The sequence below is a fragment of the Manacus vitellinus genome, unplaced genomic scaffold (assembly GCF_001715985.3).
Source record: "Manacus vitellinus isolate BGI_N305 unplaced genomic scaffold, ASM171598v3 scaffold_3_pilon, whole genome shotgun sequence".
NCBI classification, from domain to species: domain Eukaryota; kingdom Metazoa; phylum Chordata; class Aves; order Passeriformes; family Pipridae; genus Manacus; species Manacus vitellinus.
Window position 1 is genome coordinate 32,371,338 of NW_021940535.1, and position 25,494 is coordinate 32,396,831.

General features: G+C 36.3%; 1 protein-coding gene across 2 annotated transcripts in view; it reads left to right on the forward strand.

Moving 5' to 3' along the window:
- Positions 1-24,410, forward strand: part of PEX1 (peroxisomal biogenesis factor 1) — a 26,508-nt gene extending 2,098 nt beyond the window's left edge. Inside the window, exons 2-24 of one of the 2 annotated variants that reach the window (XM_018075812.2) lie at positions 158-301; positions 2,172-2,255; positions 2,495-2,609; positions 2,699-3,471; positions 4,822-4,941; positions 7,535-7,658; positions 7,931-8,040; positions 9,274-9,374; positions 10,743-10,875; positions 11,597-11,693; positions 12,605-12,775; positions 14,094-14,248; positions 15,459-15,648; positions 15,845-16,011; positions 16,765-16,899; positions 17,480-17,544; positions 18,353-18,495; positions 18,573-18,676; positions 19,617-19,793; positions 21,261-21,491; positions 22,668-22,868; positions 23,203-23,333; positions 24,008-24,410. In XM_018075812.2, the coding sequence (XP_017931301.1) occupies positions 209-301; positions 2,172-2,255; positions 2,495-2,609; positions 2,699-3,471; positions 4,822-4,941; positions 7,535-7,658; positions 7,931-8,040; positions 9,274-9,374; positions 10,743-10,875; positions 11,597-11,693; positions 12,605-12,775; positions 14,094-14,248; positions 15,459-15,648; positions 15,845-16,011; positions 16,765-16,899; positions 17,480-17,544; positions 18,353-18,495; positions 18,573-18,676; positions 19,617-19,793; positions 21,261-21,491; positions 22,668-22,868; positions 23,203-23,333; positions 24,008-24,092 (3,705 nt within the window). In that variant the 5' untranslated portion in view covers positions 158-208 and the 3' untranslated portion in view covers positions 24,093-24,410. The remainder of the gene's footprint in view (positions 1-157; positions 302-2,171; positions 2,256-2,494; positions 2,610-2,698; positions 3,472-4,821; positions 4,942-7,534; positions 7,659-7,930; positions 8,041-9,273; positions 9,375-10,742; positions 10,876-11,596; positions 11,694-12,604; positions 12,776-14,093; positions 14,249-15,458; positions 15,649-15,844; positions 16,012-16,764; positions 16,900-17,479; positions 17,545-18,352; positions 18,496-18,572; positions 18,677-19,616; positions 19,794-21,260; positions 21,492-22,667; positions 22,869-23,202; positions 23,334-24,007) is intronic. The other variant, XM_018075813.2, reaches the window with a different exon arrangement.
- The last annotated feature ends 1,084 nt before the right edge of the window (positions 24,411-25,494 follow it).

A 25,494-nucleotide genomic window follows, 5' to 3' on the forward strand; every position in this document is an offset into this window, starting at 1 on the left:
GCACTTCTGTGTTAAGAGTTGTGCAAATAAATTGTAAAATCCAGAAAATGTTTTTAATTCCTTTGACCTCTCTAATTAAATACAGTTTAGGTTGTCTAATAGCCATCTTATTTAGCTTGGTTTATGTTAATTTATTTTATTTCTTTGGAACTAATAGGGCCAAGCTGTGAAAGTGTCCTATGGTCATCAGCCAGTATTTTTGAGCTGGATGGAAATCAGGCATCGAGGTCACCGAGATGAAAATATTGCAGAGATTAACAGACAGTTAGCAGAGAAACTTGGCATCACAGATGGAGAACAGGTTTGAAATGCATTTTTTTTGTTCTTATTTAAATAAAGAATATATTGCAGGATACCTGAAAGGCAATACTTTATGAGTTAGCTATGATCTTCTTGTTTGATGTATTTAGACAGTTACTGCATTTATGTCTGCTCATGAGAAACATTAACTATCCTGAAATGTTTCAAACATGAAAAGATTTTCTCATTAAATCATTAACTATTGCCTAAATAATGCTTGTAGGTAGGTCTTAGCAGGGATGGAACAGCTATTCTCAGTGCCATTAATTTTAGGAAAATACACTTGTAGGCAATTGAACAATTTGGTAATGGGAATATTTTGCTAGGAGTTCCTGTTGTTTTAAAGTAACTATTGACTTACTGCATATTTCTTCTTGTTTAACTTATTTGGGGTTAAATTTTCATCCCTTTTTCTGCCTCTTCACCATATGTCACCATGTACCTTCTTTCTTTGAACGTATATTTAAATTCGTCTCTTACTCTTGGACACTGTTAAACCTCTCGTAAATTACTCTGTCATTGGGCAGAAGTTGAAGAGATGCCCAAGAGGCAGGCAGAGTTTTATGACATGGGACTACTAGAACCTCTTAACCCAAGGGGTTTTTTTGTATTAATAGGTAGAGATTTAAACAAACAAGAATAGAAAGGTATTGCTCTACACTGTGTTATTGTGTAGTATATTCATATATGCCTGTTCTCTCATATGCAAAATTTTATTCAGCATAGTGGAAGGCATCAAAGAATGTGATTCAGAGCAGTGTATTAACTTACCTTGTTTACTGTTTTAACGTATTTTCTCAAGAAATTATGTGTCTCTTTGCAGAAATTTCTAATTTAATAGTTCAGCAGCAAGGTACCTACCCATTTCAGTACTAACAATTAATAGCCTTCAACAGGAAAACAATGGACAAAGGAAACGCAAGAAAACCTCACTCAGCTGTTGCCTGGAAGTAATCATCTGTACAATCGAGTGAATACGTGAATAATTAGGTAGTTTTGCCATTATTTTGGATTCAGGAATTGCGTGTTTGCTGTGTTTCATAACAGTAAGATCTTCTGTTTGCCATATTGGGGAAAAGATTCCTCTCAATTTTTACTTCAGACTGAGGGCCTAGAGGAATTTAAAATCAATTGCTACTTTTATAAAAGGTGACCTGATATAATTCTCTCTCTCACAATGCAGGTAACTAGTTTTATCTCAAGAAAAAAATAACAAAGTTTGTTTAAAAAGTCATGACATGATGTTGTTTGAAAATTATTATTTTTTGTCAAATGAAACCTTTGGTAAAAAATGACTTTTGAAATACGTGTTTAATGCATTCTGAAAAACCTAAGCCACAATAGCTTTTATCATTGTTCCTGATACACAGGACATTAAAACTGTTCTGTGGAGATGAGGCTGCATCCTATGAAACCATTCATAAAGGACCTGGGCTTGTTTTGTATTGTACTTTTTCCCTAATTTTTCAGCTGGTGTTGCCTTGTCTAAATTTGTGCACAACTCAATGAATTTTTCAGCTTTCTAAAGTCCTGTACATTTAAAAATAAAGAATAAAAAATGTAAAGATGATTATGTGATCGAGGTGTATTAAAAATTGATTGTTTGTTATCAGCTGATCAATCTCTTGATGCTTTTCACATTCATTCCATTCATGGTTTGCTGAAGTCTCCAAGTGTGCCCAATGCCATCCATTTCCAATCCACTGAGCATTAATCTGTTTATGAATTACCTGGTGTCATTAAGATGTTGTATGTTCCAAGTACTGAAAACATATAATGAAGGAGATGTCAATTTTCTACTTGAAATAAAAGATGGAGCTTTTATATGCCTAAAAATAAGAAGTTAAATATTTTGGTGTTACTTTTGTCAGGTATTTCTTGAACCCTGTCCCCATGTCTCCTCCTGTCAGCAAGTAGAAGTGGAACCACTCACAGCAGATGATTGGGAAATTCTGGTAATAAAACCCTTTCTAGTGTTCATGTCTTTGTCTTACAGATGATAGAGGTTCTGACACAAGCAGTTTTTTGCACAATGTCCCATTCTTTTCAGCCCGTAAGGAAATACTAAATGCGGGGTTTAGTTATATTTTATATTTCAAATGGTTTATTAGAAAGAGATGTACAGTTTTTATCTTCAAACAAATGCTAAAAATGTATGCAGTATTTAATTTATAATGATATCACATTTTCCCAGGAGCTGCATGCTTCCTCTCTTGAAAAACATCTTCTGGACCAAATTCGAGTGGTATTTCCAAGAGCCATCTTTCCCGTATGGATTGAACAGCACACTCATGTTTACATCAGAATCGGTAAGCAGAGCTGAAGGCTCTCATGGCACCTCCAGGAAGGTGTTTTGCTGGAGTGAATGCATTCATTGGCATGTTTTGTTCATACTTAGGTACACTTATGCCAGCAGCCCCATATGGGAGATTAGAACCATGCACGGAGCTTCTGGTATGTCCCAAAACACATGGACCAGAGGAGAATGTCACCAGCACACCTTCCACAGAAAATGACATCTTACTCAGAAATTTTGTGAAAAATAACATGGAGCAAGAAGAAACAGTAAAGGATCCTTTTGCCAAACAACCTTACTTAAAGCCTAGAATCCTTGAACAGAGTAAGGCTGATGCAAACATGGCGTTTGGCTCAAATGTTCTCCCAAATATATGGAATTTCATGGGGAACATTTTCTCTCATACGTCTTTGCAGAAACAAAAGACTTTGTGTGATAAAGATGAAATGAGCACCTTCAAAGACAAGCTGCTGAACTTAATTCACATGGATTCCATTTTTAGAGTATGTCAATCCCAGCCTCCCAGCGTACAGAATGCATCCGCCACTCATGCATTTCTGAAATGCAATGCTATTCATGTTTTTCCTTGGAATTTAGAATTTATTGATTTGGATCCAAATCCTGTAGTATCTTATGGGAAGATTAATGAGCTGCTTTCCCCGAGACAGCGTCACCAAGAAGCAAAGCAAAATCTACCACTTGAAAAGCAAAAGCCTTTGACTAGTACGCAAGACAAAAGTCATTCTGATTCTAATAGCAGTCAAGCATCCAGCGAGGGATCTGTTGTTCAAATCGTTTGGAATGGATTTGAAGACCTAAAGAGTGTCATAGAGTATGGCCACAATGAGGAAACCCTGCATGTTGGAAGAGTTTGGGTCAGTTTGAGCACGCTATCTTTTGGGCCTTTTATTTGATCGTATTTTCTTTTGGATAATTGTGGAACTGGCTACTTAATGTGCAGTTTTGGGATATAGACTTTGTGTTAAGCTCTGAAGTAGAGTATACTAGGATCAAGTACTGTTTACTAGAGCTGTGCTTTGCAGTCATTCACCAAATGAGGGAAGTGCTTCAGTGTTTCTGGAGGGAATGCATGCTTGTTTCAAAATCTGTAGGTAGCTATTGTATTCATGAGAAAGTGGAAGTATCTACTTACATACATTCAGTCCTGCAAAATGAGGCTCTTACCATCACTTAGCACTTTGAAATGTGCCTTGTGCTCTAGGGGTCATCAAACTGTAAAGTAATGGGATCACGTATCCCAGGTGCTACATGATGTTTGCGAGTCTTTAAAATACATCCTAAAAATTAATATCAAATAACTGGTTTTTATATAATTTACACTGTTTTAGTTTTTATATGCCATTTGGCAAGGTGGCACAAGTCTTGGTGTGGAGATACTGATATTTCAGGTTGTTCTGGCAGAACTACTGCCTGATTATGTCCTTTCTTTCCTGGAAGCACATGTAGGATTAACAAAAATAAATAAGATGTGCTCCAAATCACTGTTTGACTATTTTGACATAATACACTTCTCACCATTCACTTATTGCTCTGTTAAGAATGAGAGCAAGAGCCTGCAGTGGTCTTTGCCATGAAATCTTTTGAGAGACATAACAGTTTTCCAAATGCCACCAATCATAAAGTCTCTCAGACTTAATAAATATTTATGAAATGTTTTCAATTTGGATATAAGTTTAAAATAACACAGAATGATTGAAAAGGAGTTTTATTTTTAAAAGGGTAAACTGACTAGTAGGATTTAGGGAGAATGGATTTTCTTTCTCTGTGCTGCAGCCATGCTTAGTTCTGGTCTCTGTAATGGCCTATGTATATTTACCTGCCCATGTAAAATTAATTTTAATCAGCAAATGAAAATAACATTGCTGTTTTTCTCCAATACTAAAAGCATTCTTACAACATTCTAAGAGTTCCTCCTAAATCTTTTTTTTCAAGCTTTTGGTTTTTATTTAAAGAAGTTAGAAGAAGATCAGCTGTAGTGAGCACTTTAACAAATAGGATAAAAGGTAATCAGAAGTGTGCATGAAAGAATGAGTCTGATACCACCATCAATTTTATGGTTTCCTTCTTAATTCTCTTGCAGATTATGAACAGATCAATGATCAAATGTAGAGGTTTTATTAGTGATGGAGAAATTCTTTGTATGATATATGCAATGTTATAACTGTTTTACTTTCTAATGCTTCCTTTTGTTTAAAATATTTCAGATTCCTGATGGTCTGAGAAAAAAACTAAGTATTGAAATACACTCAGCAGTCCGCATTCAGTCAGTTGAATCTGTTCCTAAAATTCCTGTGTCTCTTATGCTGCAACCCAAACAGAACTTAGTGAGTTGATATTCTTGGTCACATATTTGTTCATGTGTTGGAAAACTGGTAATGTTGCTCTGGTCAAGTTGAGGGGGGGGTTATGTTTATTTGTTTTAATTTGTTATGTGATGGTTTGAAAGTTGTCTGTTGTGTATGACATAACGCCAAAGGAATTTCTTTTTTTGTATAATTCCTGGCTTTTTCTTTTGGCTGTGTATGTTAAAGTTAATAGGCTGCTATGATCTACTTAAACAGGGCTTCTATTTAAAGGAACTGGTAGAGGTTACAGAGGGTGGAGGAAACAGGACTTCTAAATTTTGACTTTTTGTTTCCTGAAGCCATTAGAGGAATGCTGTATAGCACATTTTAAATCATAGGATCTTCCTTTTTCTCAAATTGTGAGAATTTCTGATGTCTTTCATATTAAAAAGGATGTTGACATGAAGGAGTGTTACGACCCGCCCCAGGAAAAGGGGACGGGGGGTAACTCAGGTTTTTATCAATATTTTATTTTTATCAATAGTTCCCTTGGGGTGGATTAAAGTGAAATGACACTAAATAGTCGGTGTCTGAAAACAAAGTTTATTTTAACAATTTTGTATCAACAGGTATGCTAGCGTTTTGGGTGTTGTCATAAAACAATGCAACATAGAGATAACTTTTGGGGGGGGAGAAACTGTTTAGGGGAGAGGAGAAACAAGATGAGAGTAAGGGAAAAGAGAAGCTGAGAGTGCAAAGAAATGGATATAGTCACTGCCCACTGGGTCCAGCGATGCATGAGAGCGATGGTCTTGATTCGCAGGCGGTGGGGGAGAAGGAGAACCCAAAATCCCAAAGTCACCAGTCAGTTTATATACCCTCAGCATGCTTTTGTACCTCCCTGGGATGAGGAGTTGTTTGCCTTTTTAGGGCTTAGCACTGGAGGGAGGGATGGGCCCAACTACCCATCTGAGGTATCTCCTTGCCTTTTTAGGGCAAAAGTCAAAGCCTGCAAACTCGTGGAATGCATAAATCATTAACCATTTCAGTCTCTGACAAGGAGAAATGGCATTGGTAGGGGAAAGATAAATTTTCTGTTAAATTAGGTCTCAAACATAAACACTGTCAAAATAGCAACAATAACCAATAATAATTTTGCATCAGACCCTCATTTGAAGTACATTAATATGGGTTCAAACCTAGCAAATTTGAAGTGTATACATTTAAACCTATGAAAACAAACACAAAAAATAATCATACAGTTAAAGAGTAAATATCCAGTTTAAGTCTTCTGGGTGAAGACATCCTTATATTCTCCAGACATTGCAGTGCCCAGTGGATTTCCGAAGAAAGACAATTGCAGTGAAATTATCATAATTTTTATGTGCTGTTTAGTTTTTGAGTTTCTTTTAATTTTTCTTTTCCTCATGCTAAAGATTTAATCTTCTAGAGTTATATCATTGAATCCCTCTGGTTTTCCTGTAAGATGGACACATTCTGAATGAGCATCTGTGACAGTAAGAACATACTTAGTATCAGTTCTCACAGTCCATAAGATGTAGCTCTGGAATGATGTATTTCTCTGTAAAGTATTGTATGCTTGCTACTATGTAACACTGGCCTGATTATTTCCCATGTTAGCTGCCCCTCAAAGCTTTAAGTACAGCACTTGCCATCATAACAAGGCTTATGCAGGTTTGTTCTTTATCCCCAATATTTTAATTTGGTTTCTTACCTACAGAAAAATGGTTGAACTGCATATTTTTTCTTGTTGGAGATCAAAGAAATATTAGTTGGACTTGATGATCCTTGTGAGTCCCTTTCAACTGAGAAGATTCTGTGATATTCCTGCAGTAATCCGCTAAAATTGTAAAGAAAAAGTAGTTATGTGTGCTTTTGTATGTTTTGAATACAGATTTCTGCCTTTCCTTTCTAATTCAGTTGAAGTTTTTTTTAGTTCTTGGAAAAAACCAGACAAATGCAGAAACAATTATGACAGTAGCTTTAGTTTTCCTTTCTAACACTGCTTCCAAGATCTTCATTGATTCCCCTTTTCTAGATAGGAGTTTTGCTTCTCTGGTTAGGAGCTTAGCCAGGACATATGCGATCTAGACTCAATTTCTTCTCCTATTCATTTATCTAGGTGATCTTGGATAAGTCACTTTGCCTGCCTGTTGAAGTTTGTTGGTGATGCCCCTGAATTGGATGAGCCCAGGGTTCCTTATATAGGAAGAGGGAAGGGAGGGGTGTAACAAGCACCTCAAATAAGTCTCAGGTCAATATTGGTGCATACCTTCAAACCCAGGAGCTCAGCAGTGCCCTTGGGTCTGGCCAGACAGATGAGTAAAACAAAAATAAAAGCTTTTCCTTGACCTCACATCCGTGTTCCGAAGATAAAATCTTTAGAGATTCAACTGTGGCCGTAGCAAGGGCTAGACAGGTGCTCTCCATAGAGCAGGTGGTAGAAATTGTGCTTGTTGGCAAAATGGTCTTTTCTAAATTACTAAAACTTCTATATTTTCTTTTATCTCTCTACTACCATAAAAGAAACAAATGCCTTGTGCATAGGAGGAAAAGATTTTTATTTACACCTAGTTTTGTTTTATTTACATCTTTCCTTTTTCCCATTTAGCATAAAGATATACATGAAGATGATGTTAAATGTGCTTTCAGTTCTTGGCTGCAGGATTCAAGTACTGATGATCACCCATGGATGATGACAAACAGAGACTGTATACATCTATCTTTTAAAGAAGGCAAGGATAATACTGTCCTGTGCTGTAGCTGTCTTAACTGTCCACTACAGAATTTAGTTAGCCAATATACCATTTAATTTCTATATACACCATTTAACATAACTGATACTTCTTTATATGGAAAGTGTAAGCTTGAAGCATACTTTAAAAATGATTAATGTGTTTTATTCTTTCGGATTCTGTCATAATAATACTCTAATCTTGTTTACCTTGTGAGGAATGAAAACTGAATTTATTTGGAATTTTAATAATTGTTCCTTGGGTTTTTACAGGAATGGAGGAGTTTGTCCTTAGTGTAGTGCATCCTGTGCACACTGAAGAGAATAAGTCTGAGAATATTTTTATACTGAGTCCCAGTTTGCTGCAAAAGACTAATATACAAGTAAATATCACATAGTCAGGTATCAAGTAATTTAAATTGTTATACTTGTGTCAAATATATTGCATTTTGTATATTATGTATTTTGGTTTCCCTTTTAAAATAAATACTGTTAGTCTATTCATGAAATTATATCTTCGTTATTTTGTAGCTTGAGATTTCAGGCATGCAATGCTTGTCACTGAGTTTCGTAGTCTTTATCAAAATGTCAGAAAAATCAGTTAGAACAGAGGAAAGTCAGTACTGTCCGAGTTTGAACATCTTTATACTTAGTTGTTTTTTCCTTTGCTAACTAAACCACTTCACAGTCTCTGGCAGGAACAGTATATTGTTCTGCCAAACATGAGACATATTCCCCATTCAAACCTACCACTCTCACCCTGCCTTCTCTGTGATACAGTTGCTGTGCCTTTTGTTTCTTCCATGTTTTCTTTCTTGGGAGATTAATCCATTAATAATCCTGCTTGAACCAGTGCCCATTACTCCAGGTTATAGGACTGGGATAACAATTTTCATGTTTAAACTCGTACAGTGAAATTTTAGTGGAGAATTATGGTGTCTTTTTGGCTGTTTAGAATAGAATTTTTCTGCAAAATTTAGGATTCCTGTTAAAAGAAAAAGTAAAACTAGAGCTTTATTTTTACTAGTAGTAAAGTACAATAAGGCTTCTACAAATTGTTCTAGTGAGTGGTACTAAGATGAAAGGGCAAAATGCATTTCTTACCAGCAGTGTCAGCATCTCCTACCAGCCTGTTCTTGTCTGTGAACCTCTGTTAACCCTGTGTGCCTGCCCAGCTTTCCATACTAACTCCCTGGTGAACAAGACTGAAAAATTCATGCCAGGTGTTTTGTCAAATCCGATCTTACCCAGATCAGATTCCTGATCCGTTTCACTGTTCTACCTCACGAGTACTCCTGCCAGCACAACAGGTGAGGGCACAGGAGAAGGAACAAGTTACAGGTGGGAAAAGAGATGGTGGGCTGCATAGTCTGGTACAAACAGCAATTGGCTCAACATCTAATCATAGGTTATTACATCACTGTCAACACTGGATTGTATTTTGGAAATAATTGTATCTATTCCATTTCACCATTGCATGCATCTTTCAAGCGCAATAAGCTTCAGCAAAGCATATATGCAACATTTTCTTTACACAATTCCAAAAATGGCTAGTCACTTCTATATCCTTCTTCCATAGTTATATTTAATCTAAAGTCCTAACTCTTTCCTTTTAGGTTCTTTTACATCCTGTAACTAGAAAAGCTGATGGTGACAGCCAGCCACCTATGCGTGATACAGACAAGAACCTTCCATACCACAAACTAAACAGTTTAGGGTGAGATATTTTCATAGAAAAAAACATGGGAGGGAATGGGAATGAGAATTAGAAAACAATACTATTGGTGGAAATTCAGAGTTTTTGAAAACTAAACCAGATTTAAGCAAAACTCTGCATCTTTTGGTAGATCAGGTTCAGACCTTATTGTAATTCATGTAGATGGTTTATTTTGTGCTTGAATGGTCTTACTGCAGTGAATAGAAAACTTCATGTGACTAAAGGCACTCACACTGAAAATTTTGGCATGTCTGTCAATAGAATGGGAGGTCTCAGAACTGAGACCACATCAGAACTGGAACTCAGAACTGGAGACTTTTAGAAGAAATACTGATAGTTCAGCAGCTCCTGCTGTTGTTCTAAGCAGTATAAACAGACTTCTATGTCTTCTGAAGTTTCCAAATAAAGCAAAATTGTCAATCCTCTTCCCACAATAATTTCAACCTGTTTACTTGTTTAACTGTATTTAATAGTATGGGTCTGAAAGAATTGTGGTTCCTAAAAGTTTTGCCAGAATTGTCAGCTGAGGAGAGAAATGCAGAGTGCTGTAGTCCTTAGTACAAGGGAAAACAGTGGCACTGTGTAGCAAACTTGAAGTAGGGATGGGGCAGAGGAGACTTGAGAGGCTCGGAGTGTTGTGATAGTATGCTGTCAGTGTTATGAAGGGCAACTGAGGATATTACTGAGACATTGTGAAAAGCAACTCAGCATACCATTATTGAAGAGGGAAGGGGAACTGATACAGGGGCAGTCTGGTAGTGATGGATGTGGTAGGGTGGAGATGTTAGAAACTAGGATTCATTTGTTCATTCCGTTTCTCATGGAACAACACTTCCTGTTTAAAGTTCAAATACAAAACTGGTAGCTTTGCTGTTTGTGGACCTGACAGGAGCACTATTATATTGAAAGTCACGAAGATTGAGGGTGAGTGAAGGATAAGGATGTCTTCACATGAACTATGGGTTGTTTCATTTCTGAAAAGACTGAGTTTTCTGACCCAGCCATGCTCCATGTTTTACCAGTTCGTTACATTCCTTTGTAGGTTGTTACTCAGACACTCAAGTAGATGAAGCCCCAAAAGATGGTTAATTCTTAACTTCTGAGACCTACCTTATGCTAGTGTGGTGTACAATAATAGATAGCACTTCCTTTGTGGGCATGTTCTGTAATGTCTGTCTGTGTCCCCTGTGTCACCACTGCAGAATAGAAGTGCTGTCTCTTCAGACTGAGTTGTCTTCATCTTTTTGTTGAAGGGGTGAAGTACATCACAATCTGTCAGCATTGTAGCTTCCCCATAGTGCAGGCTATTGCTGCTTCTGTGTGTACAGATGCTACTCTAGACCATTTAATGTTTCCTTTACCTTACAGAGGAGTGGACAAATTAGGAACATCTTTATTTGAACACATAAGCCACAGTCTTCTGGGGCGTCCTTTGTCTCAAAAGCTGGCTGCTATTGCTGTGGGACTGCGAAGTGGAGGAGTGCTTCTCACAGGAGGAAAGGTACATACTTCACTACTTCCACTTTCCAAACCCTTCCAGATTGTTTTCCATAGTTACAAAATCGTTTTCATCAGTTTTCTTCATTACCACACAAATTCCAAAGAATAAAGAACAAGCTGAAAAAACAGCAAGTTAGCTGAACAGAGGTAATTCAGCAAAACATCATCTTATAGATATGTATACAGATTATATGCACACTTCTTCAGCATATATTCATATTTCATGTGTATATATATAAAAAATGTAAGTTTTAAAGACTGCTACCAATGCAATTTCAGTTTGTTCCCATAGGGGATTAATCTACTTCATGTTTATAGTATAATAAACACCTCTTGTCTCTGAAATATTGAATGAAAATAAGATAAAATATTTTCTCCTGTGGTGTGACATAAAATGGCAGTGGAGTTGATAGTATTATTTTCCTGTTGCCTCTTACAGTGATCTATTTAATACTATATTCCACTGAAACTAGCACATTTCTTAGGACTGAAGTCAGTGGAATCAGAACACTGTATGTAGTCAATGTATCCACTCTGAATTTGTTTATACTTGTTTCACTCTAGGGCTTTGGTTTCTGCCAAGTGATACAAAGACAGAATACCATATATGCTTTTAGTGAGGAATAAACCCAGCATGTGTACAGCTTTCCAAGCTTGTTTGTTGGTGTATACAGAAGGAACTGGTTCTGTGAATTTACACCAGCTCACATTTACTTTTGTAGGGAAGTGGAAAGTCAACGTTAGCAAAGGCCATCTGCAGAGAGGCTTTCGATAGACTGGATGCTCACGTAGAAGTAATTGATTGTAAAGCTTTAAGAGGTATGATGATATTTTTTTAAATCTCAAATGTTTGCTGTACGATAAAGAGGCACAGTTATGAAGTTACTCTATTTAGTCTTAATAATTATTCTAGTATTATTGCTGCTTTTGAAGGATATTTGATGCCTCACAATTATTGTCTTCAACAGTCTTATGAAAATACAGCTGCTGTAAACTTCTGTCACACTTTTATCAGTTTCTGTTCCATGTACTACCACCATATTCAAACTATGCTTGCCATGCTTATTTCTAATTGTTGCGAAATAGGAAGAAGCTGCAAGTTGGACTGTGTGGTTTTTCAGCTGTGCCAGGTGAAGCGTTTAAGGATACCTGTATTGCTCGGTGAAAGGATGATACAGGCACCAAAGAATGATCAAAAGACCAACTAAAACCTGATTATGATGACATGTTTACTAACCTGGTGTATTTGGGAATAGTCATCTAGCGCTCGTGACTATAGATGATGATGATGAGATCCTCTAAGCTTCTTGCTTCAGAGAAAAAGGGAAGGATTGATGAAGAGCTTGGTCCTTTGCTTTGGAAAATTCTTCCAATTGCAGGACTCTTTAGTAGCTATTTTAGAATAGCTACTGCTCCTGCTATTTAAGAAATGCTGCTGATACTGCTCCGGTTTTAACTGTCTGGAAATTAAACCTGTAGGCTTCTATAGCAGTTAGTGAAAGATGATTAATCTCATTTTAGGACATGTGTATCCTTCTAGTACTTTTTTATAGAAGATGTAGACTCCTTTCTTTACTGTTTGTTGACTGGTTTAATCTTGGTACCTGGATTTATAGGTGTAAAGTTAAGCTAGACAAATCAAAACATTGTGGTATTATGTGAGCAAGATATAGTCAGTCTGATTTTTTTTTCCTGATACGTTCTGTTGTTATAATAGTATTTTGTTTTAGGAAAAAGATTAGTAAACATAAGGAAAAACGTGGAAGAAGCTTTTTTAGAGGCAGCATGGAGACAACCATCCATTCTTTTGATGGATGATCTTGATCACATTGTTGGAGTACCTTCTACACCAGAGCATGAGAACAGCCCTGAAACCGTTCAAAGCAATAGACTTGCTTATGGTAATACTGTGCTACCTGTGTCTGGATACAAATATAATGTAACTTAGAATTTCTTGCACTTGAATTGTCCTCTCCTACCTGAACAATTCTGTCTGTATCATTATTGCCTCTGGACTGTGTGATATTCAGGCAGAGATGCACAAATTTTGCTATTTAGACCATTTGTGGACCACTAGCTGAATCAAAATAGTCCACTCTGGAACTTGGAGTAGTTCTTGCCAGTAGTGGTTCCACCACTACTGCTGATGGTGATGCCTGTTGTCAGTACCACTGCCAGTGGTAAAGGCTTCTCCTTTCTTTTTTTTTTTAAGTTGTTCATGCGCTCAAATACATTGCAATTGATTACAAACTGCAGATGAGTCTTTAACTGACAACTATTGATAATTTGTGTGTTTCCCATAATTATTTATAATTACAGCAATACATAAATTTGATACTTACTGATGTTTAGAACCAGCTTCTTTTAGATGAGTACCAACTTCTTTATCGTTGTACTTGGTATACTTTTTAGAACTTCTAATTTGTTTTACCATGTAACAATCCACAGATGTTAAAAATAAGACAATCAATTGTAGTTTGATATCCTATATTATACAGTTCCTTTTTATTCCCAAAAATCTAGGCAGGGTTAATTCGCAAATTAAATTTAAATGATCAAGATTAATAAAGCCATAGCAAAAATATCTCCCATTTCTTAGCTCACTTTGAGGAAGTTAGTGTAATTTTTATTGAATTACTTTTGAAGTTCAGAAAATCTTACTATAATTTCTTTTTTTAAAATGTGCTCTTAGGTTACATGCAGAATTGTTTGGGTTTCTTACTACTTTATTTAAAGGTATAATGCATACAACAGAGCTTTAAAGATTATTCCTTGAAGATCTACTTTGCACCCTTAATTTCTCTTACTTTCATGTATTACTTTTTTCTTAGAGTGCTTGTGTTCTAGACTCAACATCTGTTTTTATTCTTATAATTTTTTCCTTTTTGTTTGCATGGAAGGAATAATAGCACACACAAAAAATCCATGTTTAATATCTTGTGGTAGACATCATCAGTGATGTAACAAAATTAGCTTTTCAAGAGCACTTCTGATGTAATTTTATTAATGGAATGTACTCTCCTAGAGAAAATTACTATACATCTTTTTTTTTTTAAATTTAAAAAAACAACTGTAAACATGGGAATAAAAATAATATGTTATAAGCTGTTACTTCTTGTGTACCCTAATGCTGCTCTCCAGTACAGTAAAAATATCTGTTCTGAAATGCAGAATCTTTTGTTATTTTATAATTTATGGAACAATATCTTCTGTGTTTAGTTTTGAAAGATCTAATCAAAGAAGTTATTTCCATGGGGAGTTTGATTGCCTTAATTGCCACAAGTGAGTCTGAACATTCCCTTCATCCTTCCCTGGTTTCAGCACAAGGAACACACATATTCCAGTGCTTCAAATGTATCCGATCTCCGGATCAGGTAAATTCAAATAAAATGGTTGAAATGTACTTTGCCTTTCCATCAGCCTCAAATATGATGTTGGAGCAGCTGCAAGAATAGTAGGTTACACCCAAAGATGGGGAAAAAAATATGGAAATCTTAGAAATTCTTTCATGATGCTTAAATACCTCAGAACTTACATCTGTCAGTATAAAGTTTTTAAAAAAAAAGTAACCCAGTGAAAACTCCCAGTTGGCCCCACCCTTCAGTATATTCAGAGGATATTTCAATTCAGCGTAAAATAAGTCATCTAACACAGGTGAGATAGGCATGTTACATAGAGGGGGATGCTAAAGGAGCAACTCTGTAAAAACATTTAAGTCACCACAGGTAGATAAATGAAATTAAACCTAGGTGTGTTTTTTCACAGCTTAGAGAAATAAGTATGTCCTCAGAAAGTGTATTTTAGGTGTTATTAAAACTAAATGTTAATTTTATGGGAGGGTTTTTGGATTTCTATATTAATTGTATCCCTTTACTTTTGAATGTAGTCCATTTTAAAAAGAAAAATGGATAGAGAGAAGAATAAACAGTATTAACTTTCTTGCAGGAGAAAGCAAATACTTTGAACCCCTAATGATTCATTTGTATTTAACATGAGTTGTTCCTGTTGGTGTGTCTTCCATCACAGGCCAGCTATTAAAAGCCACTGAGGAGGAGATTCTATGTTAGATACAGTGTAGCTTTCTCCCACCTCCTGCAAGTCTGCTTTTATTATGTTTAATACTAATACACAAATAAGGATGAGGCATCACTGGAAAAGTCAAGATCTCAAAAGATACCGCATTATCCCAAGTATTTTTATCTAATGTAATGTATTTCATCTCAAATGTATTTTCTGCTCATACTGACAAGATGAAAGGGGTTCATTTTCCTGTGAAACAGAAAAAATGGGTTTAAAACAGTGGAATCCGGGGGTGGAGGGTTGTTTCATTAGTATTGTTGGATTTAAGGTAGCCATGGTGAGGTAAATACTTAAAGTTATAAAACTGGTGAATTTATTGAAATGCACCTTAAGAACTAACATTGATTTATATTCATGCCTGCTCAGGTTTGTTATTTGAAGGTTTGGTGACATGCAAATATTTAAGGAAATTTTAGTAACTTACACGTATTTACTCTTTGAATTCCTGAACTCCATATATATAGTTAACCCAATATATGCTTGCTGCACAATTCTGTTTTTCAGAAGCAAAGATGTGAAATGCTGTATTCCATAATAAAGAAGAAACTGAATTCTGATCCTAAGAACTTTTCTGATCTTGACCTCCAATGTATTGCAAAGGAAACGGAAGGTTTTGTTGCCAGAGATTTTACTATGCTGGTTGATCGTGCTGTTCACACCTGTGTTTCTAACCAGAATGCATTGGATAATGGTGGTATGTTGAAAACAAAATATCTTTTTTCATGGTCTCACTTCTGTTATCCAGAAGTGGTGGATTAATACAGAAATAAAAAGCCAGTTTTTATGTTTAAAATTTATTTAATTATTGCATATTCTGAGGAATTCATTAGTGGTAGTCTTTGTGTTCTTTTTTTTTGTTGTTCAGGATTTTTTCTTTCATTTTTAAGCAGAATTGAACCTATCAACTGTGGATTTTCAGAAAGTTCTGAAAGATTTTACTCCAGTAGCTCTGAGAAATGTCAACCTTCATAAACCTAAAGACCTTGACTGGGACAGGATTGGAGGCTTAAAAGATGTGAAGCAAATACTCACGGATACCATCATGTTACCTGCAAAGGTACCAAGTTCTTTTAAATTAGTTAGTAGGGAAAGAATGATTTTTAAGGTGTGACACACTGTTTGATAGAAAGAAGACAGGCATGATTTTAAGCTACTTTTGTAGCTTTCTATTCTTCAGCTGTCTTCAGCTACTGAAAAACTCCTTCCCCTTCCCTCTTCCAAATACAAAAGGCAATGGCTTTACTACAGATCAAGTGTTGCTCTAGAGTATGGGAGTATAGCTACACTCTCTGTTGCAGGGTTTGTGATTAAGCTCTCTGAAGATAACAATTCCAACTGTCTTCTGCAGTGCTTTTGCTAGAGGAGTATTTTCTTTTGGATGAATGCCAGTCCATCAGTCCCCCTTGGTTTTACTTTGGCCTTTTTGCCTTGCTTTTAACTTGAGCATTGAGATGAGCCATCCATTTCAGTCTTCAGAGAAATGACTGAACAGAATATTTGATCATACAATTCAGTGTTATAATAGGAATTTAGAAGTAGCAGCATGGACATTATAAAGCTTTAGTCCATCCCTATTCTGTCCTGTTTCATCTTGGTAGAAAATCCCACTTACTTGTATTTTAAGTATTTATTAAACCTCAGAACCCACTACAGCCCCAGGTAAACTGACAACAGTCCAGATGAGCTGCTGGGATAATAGTGTGGAAAAAATAAATGACACGCATTCTGTTTATACAAAAGTGATCAGCAGTCAGTGATGTTACAGTACATTGTGTATTTTAGAATATATCACATTGAAACTCTTTTCCAGTATCCAGAATTATTTGCGAACTTGCCCATACGACAGAGATCAGGAGTCTTGCTGTATGGAGCACCTGGAACAGGAAAAACACTGTTAGCAGGAGTAGTTGCAAGAGAGAGTGGAATGAACTTCATCAGTATCAAGGTAGCAAGATTTTAAGATTAATTGATTAATTTTATTGACTGAATGAAATAGCTTAACATAATACCTGAAATTATGTGCTTGTGATGGCAAAATAACAAAGTAGGAAACTCACGTTCAAAATTTTACATGTCTCTGGATATCCCACTATCTGATTTCAGGAACTTCAGAGTTTTATTTCTGAGATTCTTTTGTCTACTTACTCATTATGCAGAATTATAAAATCTAATTAGATCTTCTTAGTTTCTCATTTTTTAAAGACCTTGGATTTTGTTTCCACTGGACAGTGAAGTTGAGCAATATATTTAAAATAGATTTTTAAAATAGAGTGTAAACCTTTGCCTTGTGATACTGTAATACATGTTCTGTTATAGTAGAAAAATGGAAATGACTACTTTAAAATAAGTTGGAATGCTCAAAAATTTTTTTTTGCTTATCTAGACCCCTTGGCTCTTCTGTTCAAAGATGCCACTGCCTTGGTTACAAGAAAATTCACTCTAGTACACAAAATCTATGCTGATGTTTAATTACACATTAAAACTAAGAGACGTGTCATGAATGTTCTTTTCTGATTATTTTTTAGGGACCAGAGCTGCTCAGCAAATACATTGGAGCAAGTGAACAAGCAGTTCGAGATATCTTTAACAGGTTCGTTTTGTAAAGATTTGTGATATTATCAGTTAATTTTATTGGTTGAAGCACCAAGAAGTAATTTTGTTGTCTGAGGAGAGACATGGCATCAGATCACAAAATCACCTGAAACAATCAGTTGTCCTGAACCAGATGTGTGTCTTGGCGGGTTCAGCTGGACCATCATTATTCAAGAACTGCGTGTTTGGCTCCGATCAGGAGTGCACTTCTGAAGCTGAACTCCCAGTTCTCTCCATTGCACAGCACACTGGTTCACATCACAGAACTGCCTTGGAAAACACATGCTGAATTCCTTTCAGATGGTTCCAGAAGACAGTCAAGTGTGCTGCAACTAGTAATGCACACTTAATATATAGGATCATATTAGACTTGGTATTGAGTTCCTCAGTGCCAGTAAAACCTACTGTTTAACAAGTTTGCCCTTACTGGCTCTCAGTGCTCAGTAATGTAAACATATCCTACATAGCCTTTGTTTCTCATGTAATTTATTGTGTGGGCAGTCTTTTTGTTAGATGTGTGTAAGCCAAGATCTCTGAAGCGATTGGATTTTAGAACTTTCATGTTTATTAAAATGGCAGTTAAGCACTTCTGAAATGATAAAGCAAGTGCAAAGTATGTCCTAAAAGTGAGTGGTGATTACATTGCAATCCAGTTAGTCAGAACCTCTTAAATTCTACAGAAAACAGATTTTCTGTTCTTTCATTAAAGATAACTGTCCTCTAAAGCAAAAACAATTACCTTTAATATTTCTAAGTAATTTTACGTGTGACTGAAACTTAACTTACCTTTTTTTTTTCCCTTTTAGAGCTCAGGCAGCTAAGCCTTGTATCATTTTCTTCGATGAGTTTGATTCTATTGCTCCACGCCGAGGTCATGACAACACAGGAGTTACTGACCGAGTGGTTAATCAGCTGTTGACTCAGTTAGACGGTGTGGAAGGCTTGCAAGGTAACAATTCATCCGTGTGCTCCTTTTTAAGCAAAGGTTCAGCAGATGTTAATGGCATTTTTCTGCACTTTCCTAAGGGGTTTATGTGCTAGCTGCTACTAGTCGCCCGGATTTGATTGACCCTGCTTTGCTAAGGCCAGGTCGACTGGACAAGTGCCTGTACTGTCCACCTCCTGATCAGGTGAGGAAACAAATAATTTCACATAAGAGGCAAGGGAAAAAAATCAAACTAATGGTCTTTGTTCTCCTTTATATTATCCTCTATATATATCTCCTTTATATTATTTTGTTCTCCTTCATATTATCCACTACATATTTAGTGGCATTTCAAACCTGGACTAAGTGGAATTGATTGTCCAACTCCAATTATACAACAATATAAATTCTGACTTCAGTGTCAATGTGTTCACATAAAACTGGGGAAAGAAGTCTTCAGGATCAAGTCATATCCTGTGGATATGGCCGATTTAAAAAAAAATTAAAAATTAAAACAGGAAACTAATCTGCAGAAAGAAATTGGATGCAGCGTAGTGTTTGTAATGTTCTGCATCTTTCTTTGAATTATGAGTCCAGTAAATATGTGATTTGCTTGAACCATAGCCATTCCTTTGAGGCTGTACAACATGTGCATTTGATTCCCATTTTATGAGAAAAAACTAGTGCTGTTCATTTTCAGATTGGTTCACACATTTAACAAGTACCACATAATTTCATTCTGGAACACACATGAAGAAGTTAATCCTGTGCCTTAAGAGCATAGGTATTCTCTCTTTTTATATTTTTGTGTGTGTGTTTTAAACTCTGGTTTAGAGTAAGATCATTCAAGTAAACAGAAATTTTTCACTTCCATCATCCTTCTCTTTACAAAAGGACGTATGAGTAGCAGACTTCACTTTCATATTTTTATGATATTGACTGGATATTTGGAGAAATATATTTCCCTGTATACTGCATTTGGTTAGGGGTAGTATCTTTCTAGTTTTAGGGTAGTATCTTCTTTAAAAAAGCACCTTTCTCCCTCAGAGAGGAAGTTGCTTGTGACAGGGCCAAAGCACCATCTAGCAATCAGGACAAGTAAAATAACAGGTTGCTTTACTGACTTTTTTTTCCTTTTTTTACAGAATTCACGCTATGAAATCTTAAAAGCTCTCAGTCATTCCCTGTCCTTGGCAAATGATGTGGACTTTCAGGATTTGGCAGCAAAAACAGAGCAGTTCACAGGGGCTGACCTAAAAGCTTTATTATACAATGCCCAGTTAGAGGCAATCCATTCTAACCTAAATTTAGGTTTAACACAGGTAAGTAAAACTGTTATAAAAGAAACCTCTCCTCTTTTTATGTTGATATGTTTGAAAGGGTTCATCTTATCCATGTTTTTTAGCAAATTATGTGGATAAGATTTAGTTTTATTTCATAGAGAGGATTAAAATTTTAATATGTTTGCAGAAAAATAAAGAATAATGTAACAAATTAGTTTGAATACCTGTTAAACAGCTTCATTCATGATAGGCATTTAATGTTAAATAGATTTATGTAATCCCAAATCTGTTTATCACAGTTGTGAGGAATGACTGACAGGTCAATAGGAGGGATCCCACTCAGAGTTTCTTAGGAACAGTTAACAAATTCAGTTTTGAGATGGTACATTTTGGATGATGGAGGAAGCAAAATTGGTGGGTTTTGTGGAGTTGTTCCAACAGATTGAGTTTAATTGAAGTCAGGAGAGAAGTGGCAAGAGGATGGTGATGTCTGAAATGGCCTGTTCTGGTTCATCTTTCAGGCACCAACTCGAACTACAGGATCCTAGCTTGTACTCCTTGTCTGACTGACAGGTCCTTTCCTCTTTTAGCCTCTTCAGCCACCTCTCTTCACATTTTTAATGCCTGTGTTCTGGTTCTAGCTGGAAATGGACAGGCATGGCTTCCACTACTCAGAGGCCAAAGGGAAGGGTTGGGTCAGGGATGCAAAATCAAGGAAACCTCTTGAGTTGTTTTTGCCCCAGCTGTTATCAAGGAGGGGGACTCTGAGGTTGCAACTCTAAATATTGGGAAGGATCTTCCCTAACTCTGCCTTCACTTGTAGCATCAGTAAGTAAGTAGTTGGTACCTCATGATTATCCATCACAAGAGTAATCTGTTGTCTGAAGCAGAGGTCTCCAGAGTGGTGTGCACACACCCCAGAGTGTGCACAGCAGAGTCCATTGAGGTGCAGGAAATAAATATAAGAACTTCAATAGTACATGTATATAAGTTATGCATAAACTTGGTGGAGTGTGCTCAGAAATTTTTTACTGATAGAGGTGTACAATCAAACAGGTTTGCAGACGCCAGTCGAAAGCAACAACTGTGATTGCCATATCAGCACTTAAAATGTGTCAATTAGACACAGTAAAATTAGACTCACTTCAATATCCTGGAGCACTTTACACAGGATATTAAATTGCCTGGAGGGAAAGGTTGATACAGAAGTGATACAGATCTACAAAAGAAGTAACACTTGCTGTTACTTGCTGAGTGAGACAGTTGAAACTAATAAAAACTTAAGATTATCTCCTCAAATTATTTTTCTAGTATGAAGACAGAAAGTTCTACTTAAAAGCATTGGATTTTCTTAGCAAAATATTTGGAAATACACCCCTAGAGAAAGACAGATTACTAGAATAAAATGTTAATCCATACTTTCATATGTATTGTATATGAAATTTTTCATGTATTTCAGATTGCACTTAGGAATTAACTCTTCTAATGTTCTGTTCTTCGTTACAGGATTTTGGATCTAGTTCTGATAGTGACTTCAGTCTCTCTTCCATGGTTTTTCTAAACCACAGCAGTGGCTCAGATGATTCAGCAATAGATGGAGAAGCAGGGCTAGAGCAATCTCTTGTTTCTTTAGACATGTCTGACTTGCTTCCTGAAGACCCAAGGTCCAATATGTATCGTATTTATTTTGGAAGCTCTTATGAATCAGAGATGGGAAATGGAACTCCTTCAGAACTGGTAAATTACTCACTTAATATTTTGAATTTTCTAGATATTATTAGTTGTAAAGCAGAAAAACTGAAGTATGATAGGGTTTTATAAATACAATTATGTCTCCTTTGACCTTCAAACTGTCTTCAGTCTATACCTTGTAGTCGACAGTGGGGAATAGGATGGAAAGATGTGATCTGACAAAATATGATATGGACTTTTCTGCTACTTTGTAGGACTTTAAAATCAAAATCCCAAAATACTGCTTAATACCTTATAATGAAGAAACTGCATTCATACTAGATTTTACTGTCTGGTCAAATGGCTTATTCCCTTCCAAAGTTTAATACTAAAACAGTTTTTGTCTTTTGGGTGGTTGGTTTACTTGTTTCAACTTAGTCATTCATTAAAGAATGACCATCCAGCTTTCAAGAATTAAGTTCTAATCTTAAGAATCAACAAACTTTTTTCAGTTTCCAGTGAAACGTGTTAATAGAATAATCTGACCATGGAATTGTGTCAAGAACAGAACTAAACCTTAGTTTCTGTCACTGTTGTTACAAAGCAGAATTCCTGATGTGATAGTGTCATGTTGCACAGAGAGCAGCATTCCCTGTCCAGCTTGCAGGCAGGAATGTGCAGGCTGGCTTAGGTGTAAGTAAATAAAACAATGGATTTAGCAGACCTTTATTCTTTTTGAGATGGGCCATTGTGAAAATATTTACATTTTTTCCAAGCATGAAACACTTCATTTTCATTGCCCAAACACCTGAGCAAATTAACCTAAATCTTCTTGTTAAAAAATTGTGTATGGGATATCATCATCATGGCTGGGCTTCGCAAACGAAGATTTGGGGAGGGCTCTACCCACGTTTGTTACAAGAGCGTTGGTGGCTCTTGTCTATACGAGATAGACATGTCTGGTTGCAAAAGCACAGCAGAAAGACTCCTTAGGAGATATATTCTCCAAGACACGATTCTTTCTGAGTTGTCTTTTCTCCTCGAGAGTGATCCTGTGTGCTTTCTCAAAAGCATCAGCAGCGTTAAAGATAGTGTGTCTCCAGTGTGGGATATATTTCAAAGAGAAACTACTCTTTTATCACAAAAACAAGCTTGTTCTGAATTGTAGGCTAATTCCTAATGATGGAGTAGCTCTTTTGGATCCATAATGAGTTAATATATTTCTCCTTATGGTCAATTTAGAGCTCTTTGTGTTTGTCCGGACCAAACTCCATCACTTACGACTTTACCAGCCTGACTCAGAGAGATGTAGCATCCTCACAACCTTCAATGCTCAGAGTAGCTTCTCAAGAAGGCTCCCTGGAGAACAACCAGGAGCAGCAAACAGAGCACCTGAGGACAGAAGTCAGTGCTATCAAAGCCAATAACAGAAGCAAGAACGGAGTATGGCTTTTTTTTTTTTTTATTACTTAGTCTTAACAGTTCCCTATTATTTTCCCACACTTCTTGGTATTTCAATAAAGAATTCCTGCAATAATATTAAATATAATGTAACAAAAATAGCAAAGTGATGCTTAGTTTGAGGAAAATAAGGCAGAAGTTAACATTCATGTAACTGCAGTTATTTCTGTGTTATTAATTTGGGGGTGAGGGGGAGGTTGTGACTGTGTTTATATTTGTCTTTACGTGTAATGAGGAGGTTCCAGAGTTAGTGATATTGATGACACTGTGTTTCTGTTCATGTTCTTCATTGTCTGTTCATGGCTCTGTTTCCAAGGAGGACAGCACCCTTAATCAGTCAGGGCTTGCCAAGACCACTTTAATTATTACCCAGTCCCATCTGATGACTGCACTTCAGGGTATGAGACCATCCATTAGTCAAGATGACTGGAAGAATTTTACTGAACTGTAAGTATTACTTCTTTTGTAATTGTGAATTCAGTTAAGATTTTATTTTTTCACATTCCTTATACATCAGAAACAAAGTAGTTTTAAATAAACATAGGGAATGGCAGCAGAGTTGAATAACTTCTTGCAGCAATTTTTTCAGAAATATTAAATTAGGTGCTGAGAAAGGGAAAATATTTCATCAGTGAATTGTTTTTTATTGTTTTTTATTAATGTAGGACCTAGAAATCACAGCTGAGAAAACCCTTGTTTTATGTTAAGAGCTATACCAGTAGAAAGAGGCAGTGATTCTCTAAGACTTAGAACTAGGTCCTTTCTGCTCCCACTTAGTAGTAACCTCTCGTATTTCCAAATTGCTGGGTGGTCTCTTTAGCTACCATGTTTGGGAAAAGGCAATAATCTGTAGAAGTATAAACATACTGAAAAGGAGAATGTGTCTCCTTTGACTTGGATGTGACTGAAGTAAAAAAGCTGGGGAAAAAAAGGAAGCGGGGCAGAGGGCTGTCTGAATTTGTGGGTGAAAAGTCCTCCAAGTCCCCAGGTCTGAGAAGACATGCACTCTTCATTTCCATAAAAATGTATTTAAACATCTGTAGTTTTGTGTTGCTTTAATGTGCATCTGAAGAGGCATGTGCATGTCAGAAGAATTTTCTAATATCTTTTTCTCATTCCAGGTATGATAATTTTCAGAATCCCAAGAAGAGGAAAGGACAAGGTGGCTCAACATTCAGACCAGGACAAAAAATTACTCTAGCTTAGAAACTTGTATTTGTTTGTAATTGCTAAACTGTAACTGGAAATGACAAATGTGATTAAATCAGATTATTTATATTCATATGGATTTATTAATGCAGCAGTTGAAGATAAGTTTCTTTTAAATTTACATGCTGTAAGATTATGTCACATTTTATTTTGAAGAAAATTGTCTTCCTTCAGATTGATATTAAATTTTTTGAGAGAACATTGGTTACATTCTGTCCTGTTGTTTATCACATAAACTTTTAAATCTTGGGTTTTATAAATATAGTTGCCAAATCCTAACAATGATTTCCTGTCCCTATTTATTCCCTCACAAAAATAGAATCTGTTCAAATAAACTGTAATATATAATGGTGGAAATGTTTTTTTTAAAAAAAACTATAAAACCATTCTCTAATGGCCTTTGGAGGGCTTAGAGGAGGGTGGTCCTTTATGTGTTTGTTGGTAGGCAGCTAGACTAATACTTTCAGAATAACTATAGCAAAAAAAAACCCAACCAAGATAATTGTATCTTGTTTTATGCCACTGTTTATTAATCAGAAGAATATCAAGTTACATTTCAGAAGTAGTACCTTCTTATCCCTACCTTTTCTTCTTGGAGACCATAAAAAGCATTTCTCAAAGAGAGTTTCTTGCTTGAGTTCTGTGGGTATTTGCACCACATGAAATTGGGAGATTAGACTACAATCGATGTCAGTGGACAGGTAAGGATTTGCTTCTCTCTCACAAGCATCATTTGAGAATAACCCATGTACAGCTGCCACTTGAGAACCTGGGCTTAACGTTCAACTGCTTTAGTTTTCCCGTTTCTGAAATAGCCCAAGTGGTAACAATCTGCCATAGGCACACTGAAATGAAACTCTGTTGCCTAAGGTTTAGTGGCTGTTCCAGTGATGCAGCAAAGAGATATAGGATAACGTACTTTCAGATGCTCAGGTAGGGGTTGGTAAAGAAATACTAAATCAGTTTGCTGGTGTTCACATCACAAGTGTGAGTCAGACTAAGAAATGAAGTGGGAAAAATCAGTCCTCTATATCCTCTAGCAGCTGGCAGGGCTTTTGTAAGGCTCCCAAGTACCCAAGTATTCGGCCTTCCTGTGATGTCCTACAGCAGCAGTGTCATGTCAGCTGCTATTAGATAACCAGATCTTGCACCTCTCAACTGCTGTCACACACCAGCCTCCAAAAGTCTTTAATAGCTTGAATTAGTTTTAAATGTTTTTGTGAAAACTGGTATTTCAGGGGAAAAGTCACTCTGCAAATCCTGGGTGCAAAAAGATGATCCTTTTCTTCATTGTTTGCACAAAACAATAGATGTAGGGAGTGGCAGCAGAGTTGAATAACTTCTTGCAGCAATTTTTTCAGAAATATTAAATTAGGTACTGAGAAAGGGAAAATATTTC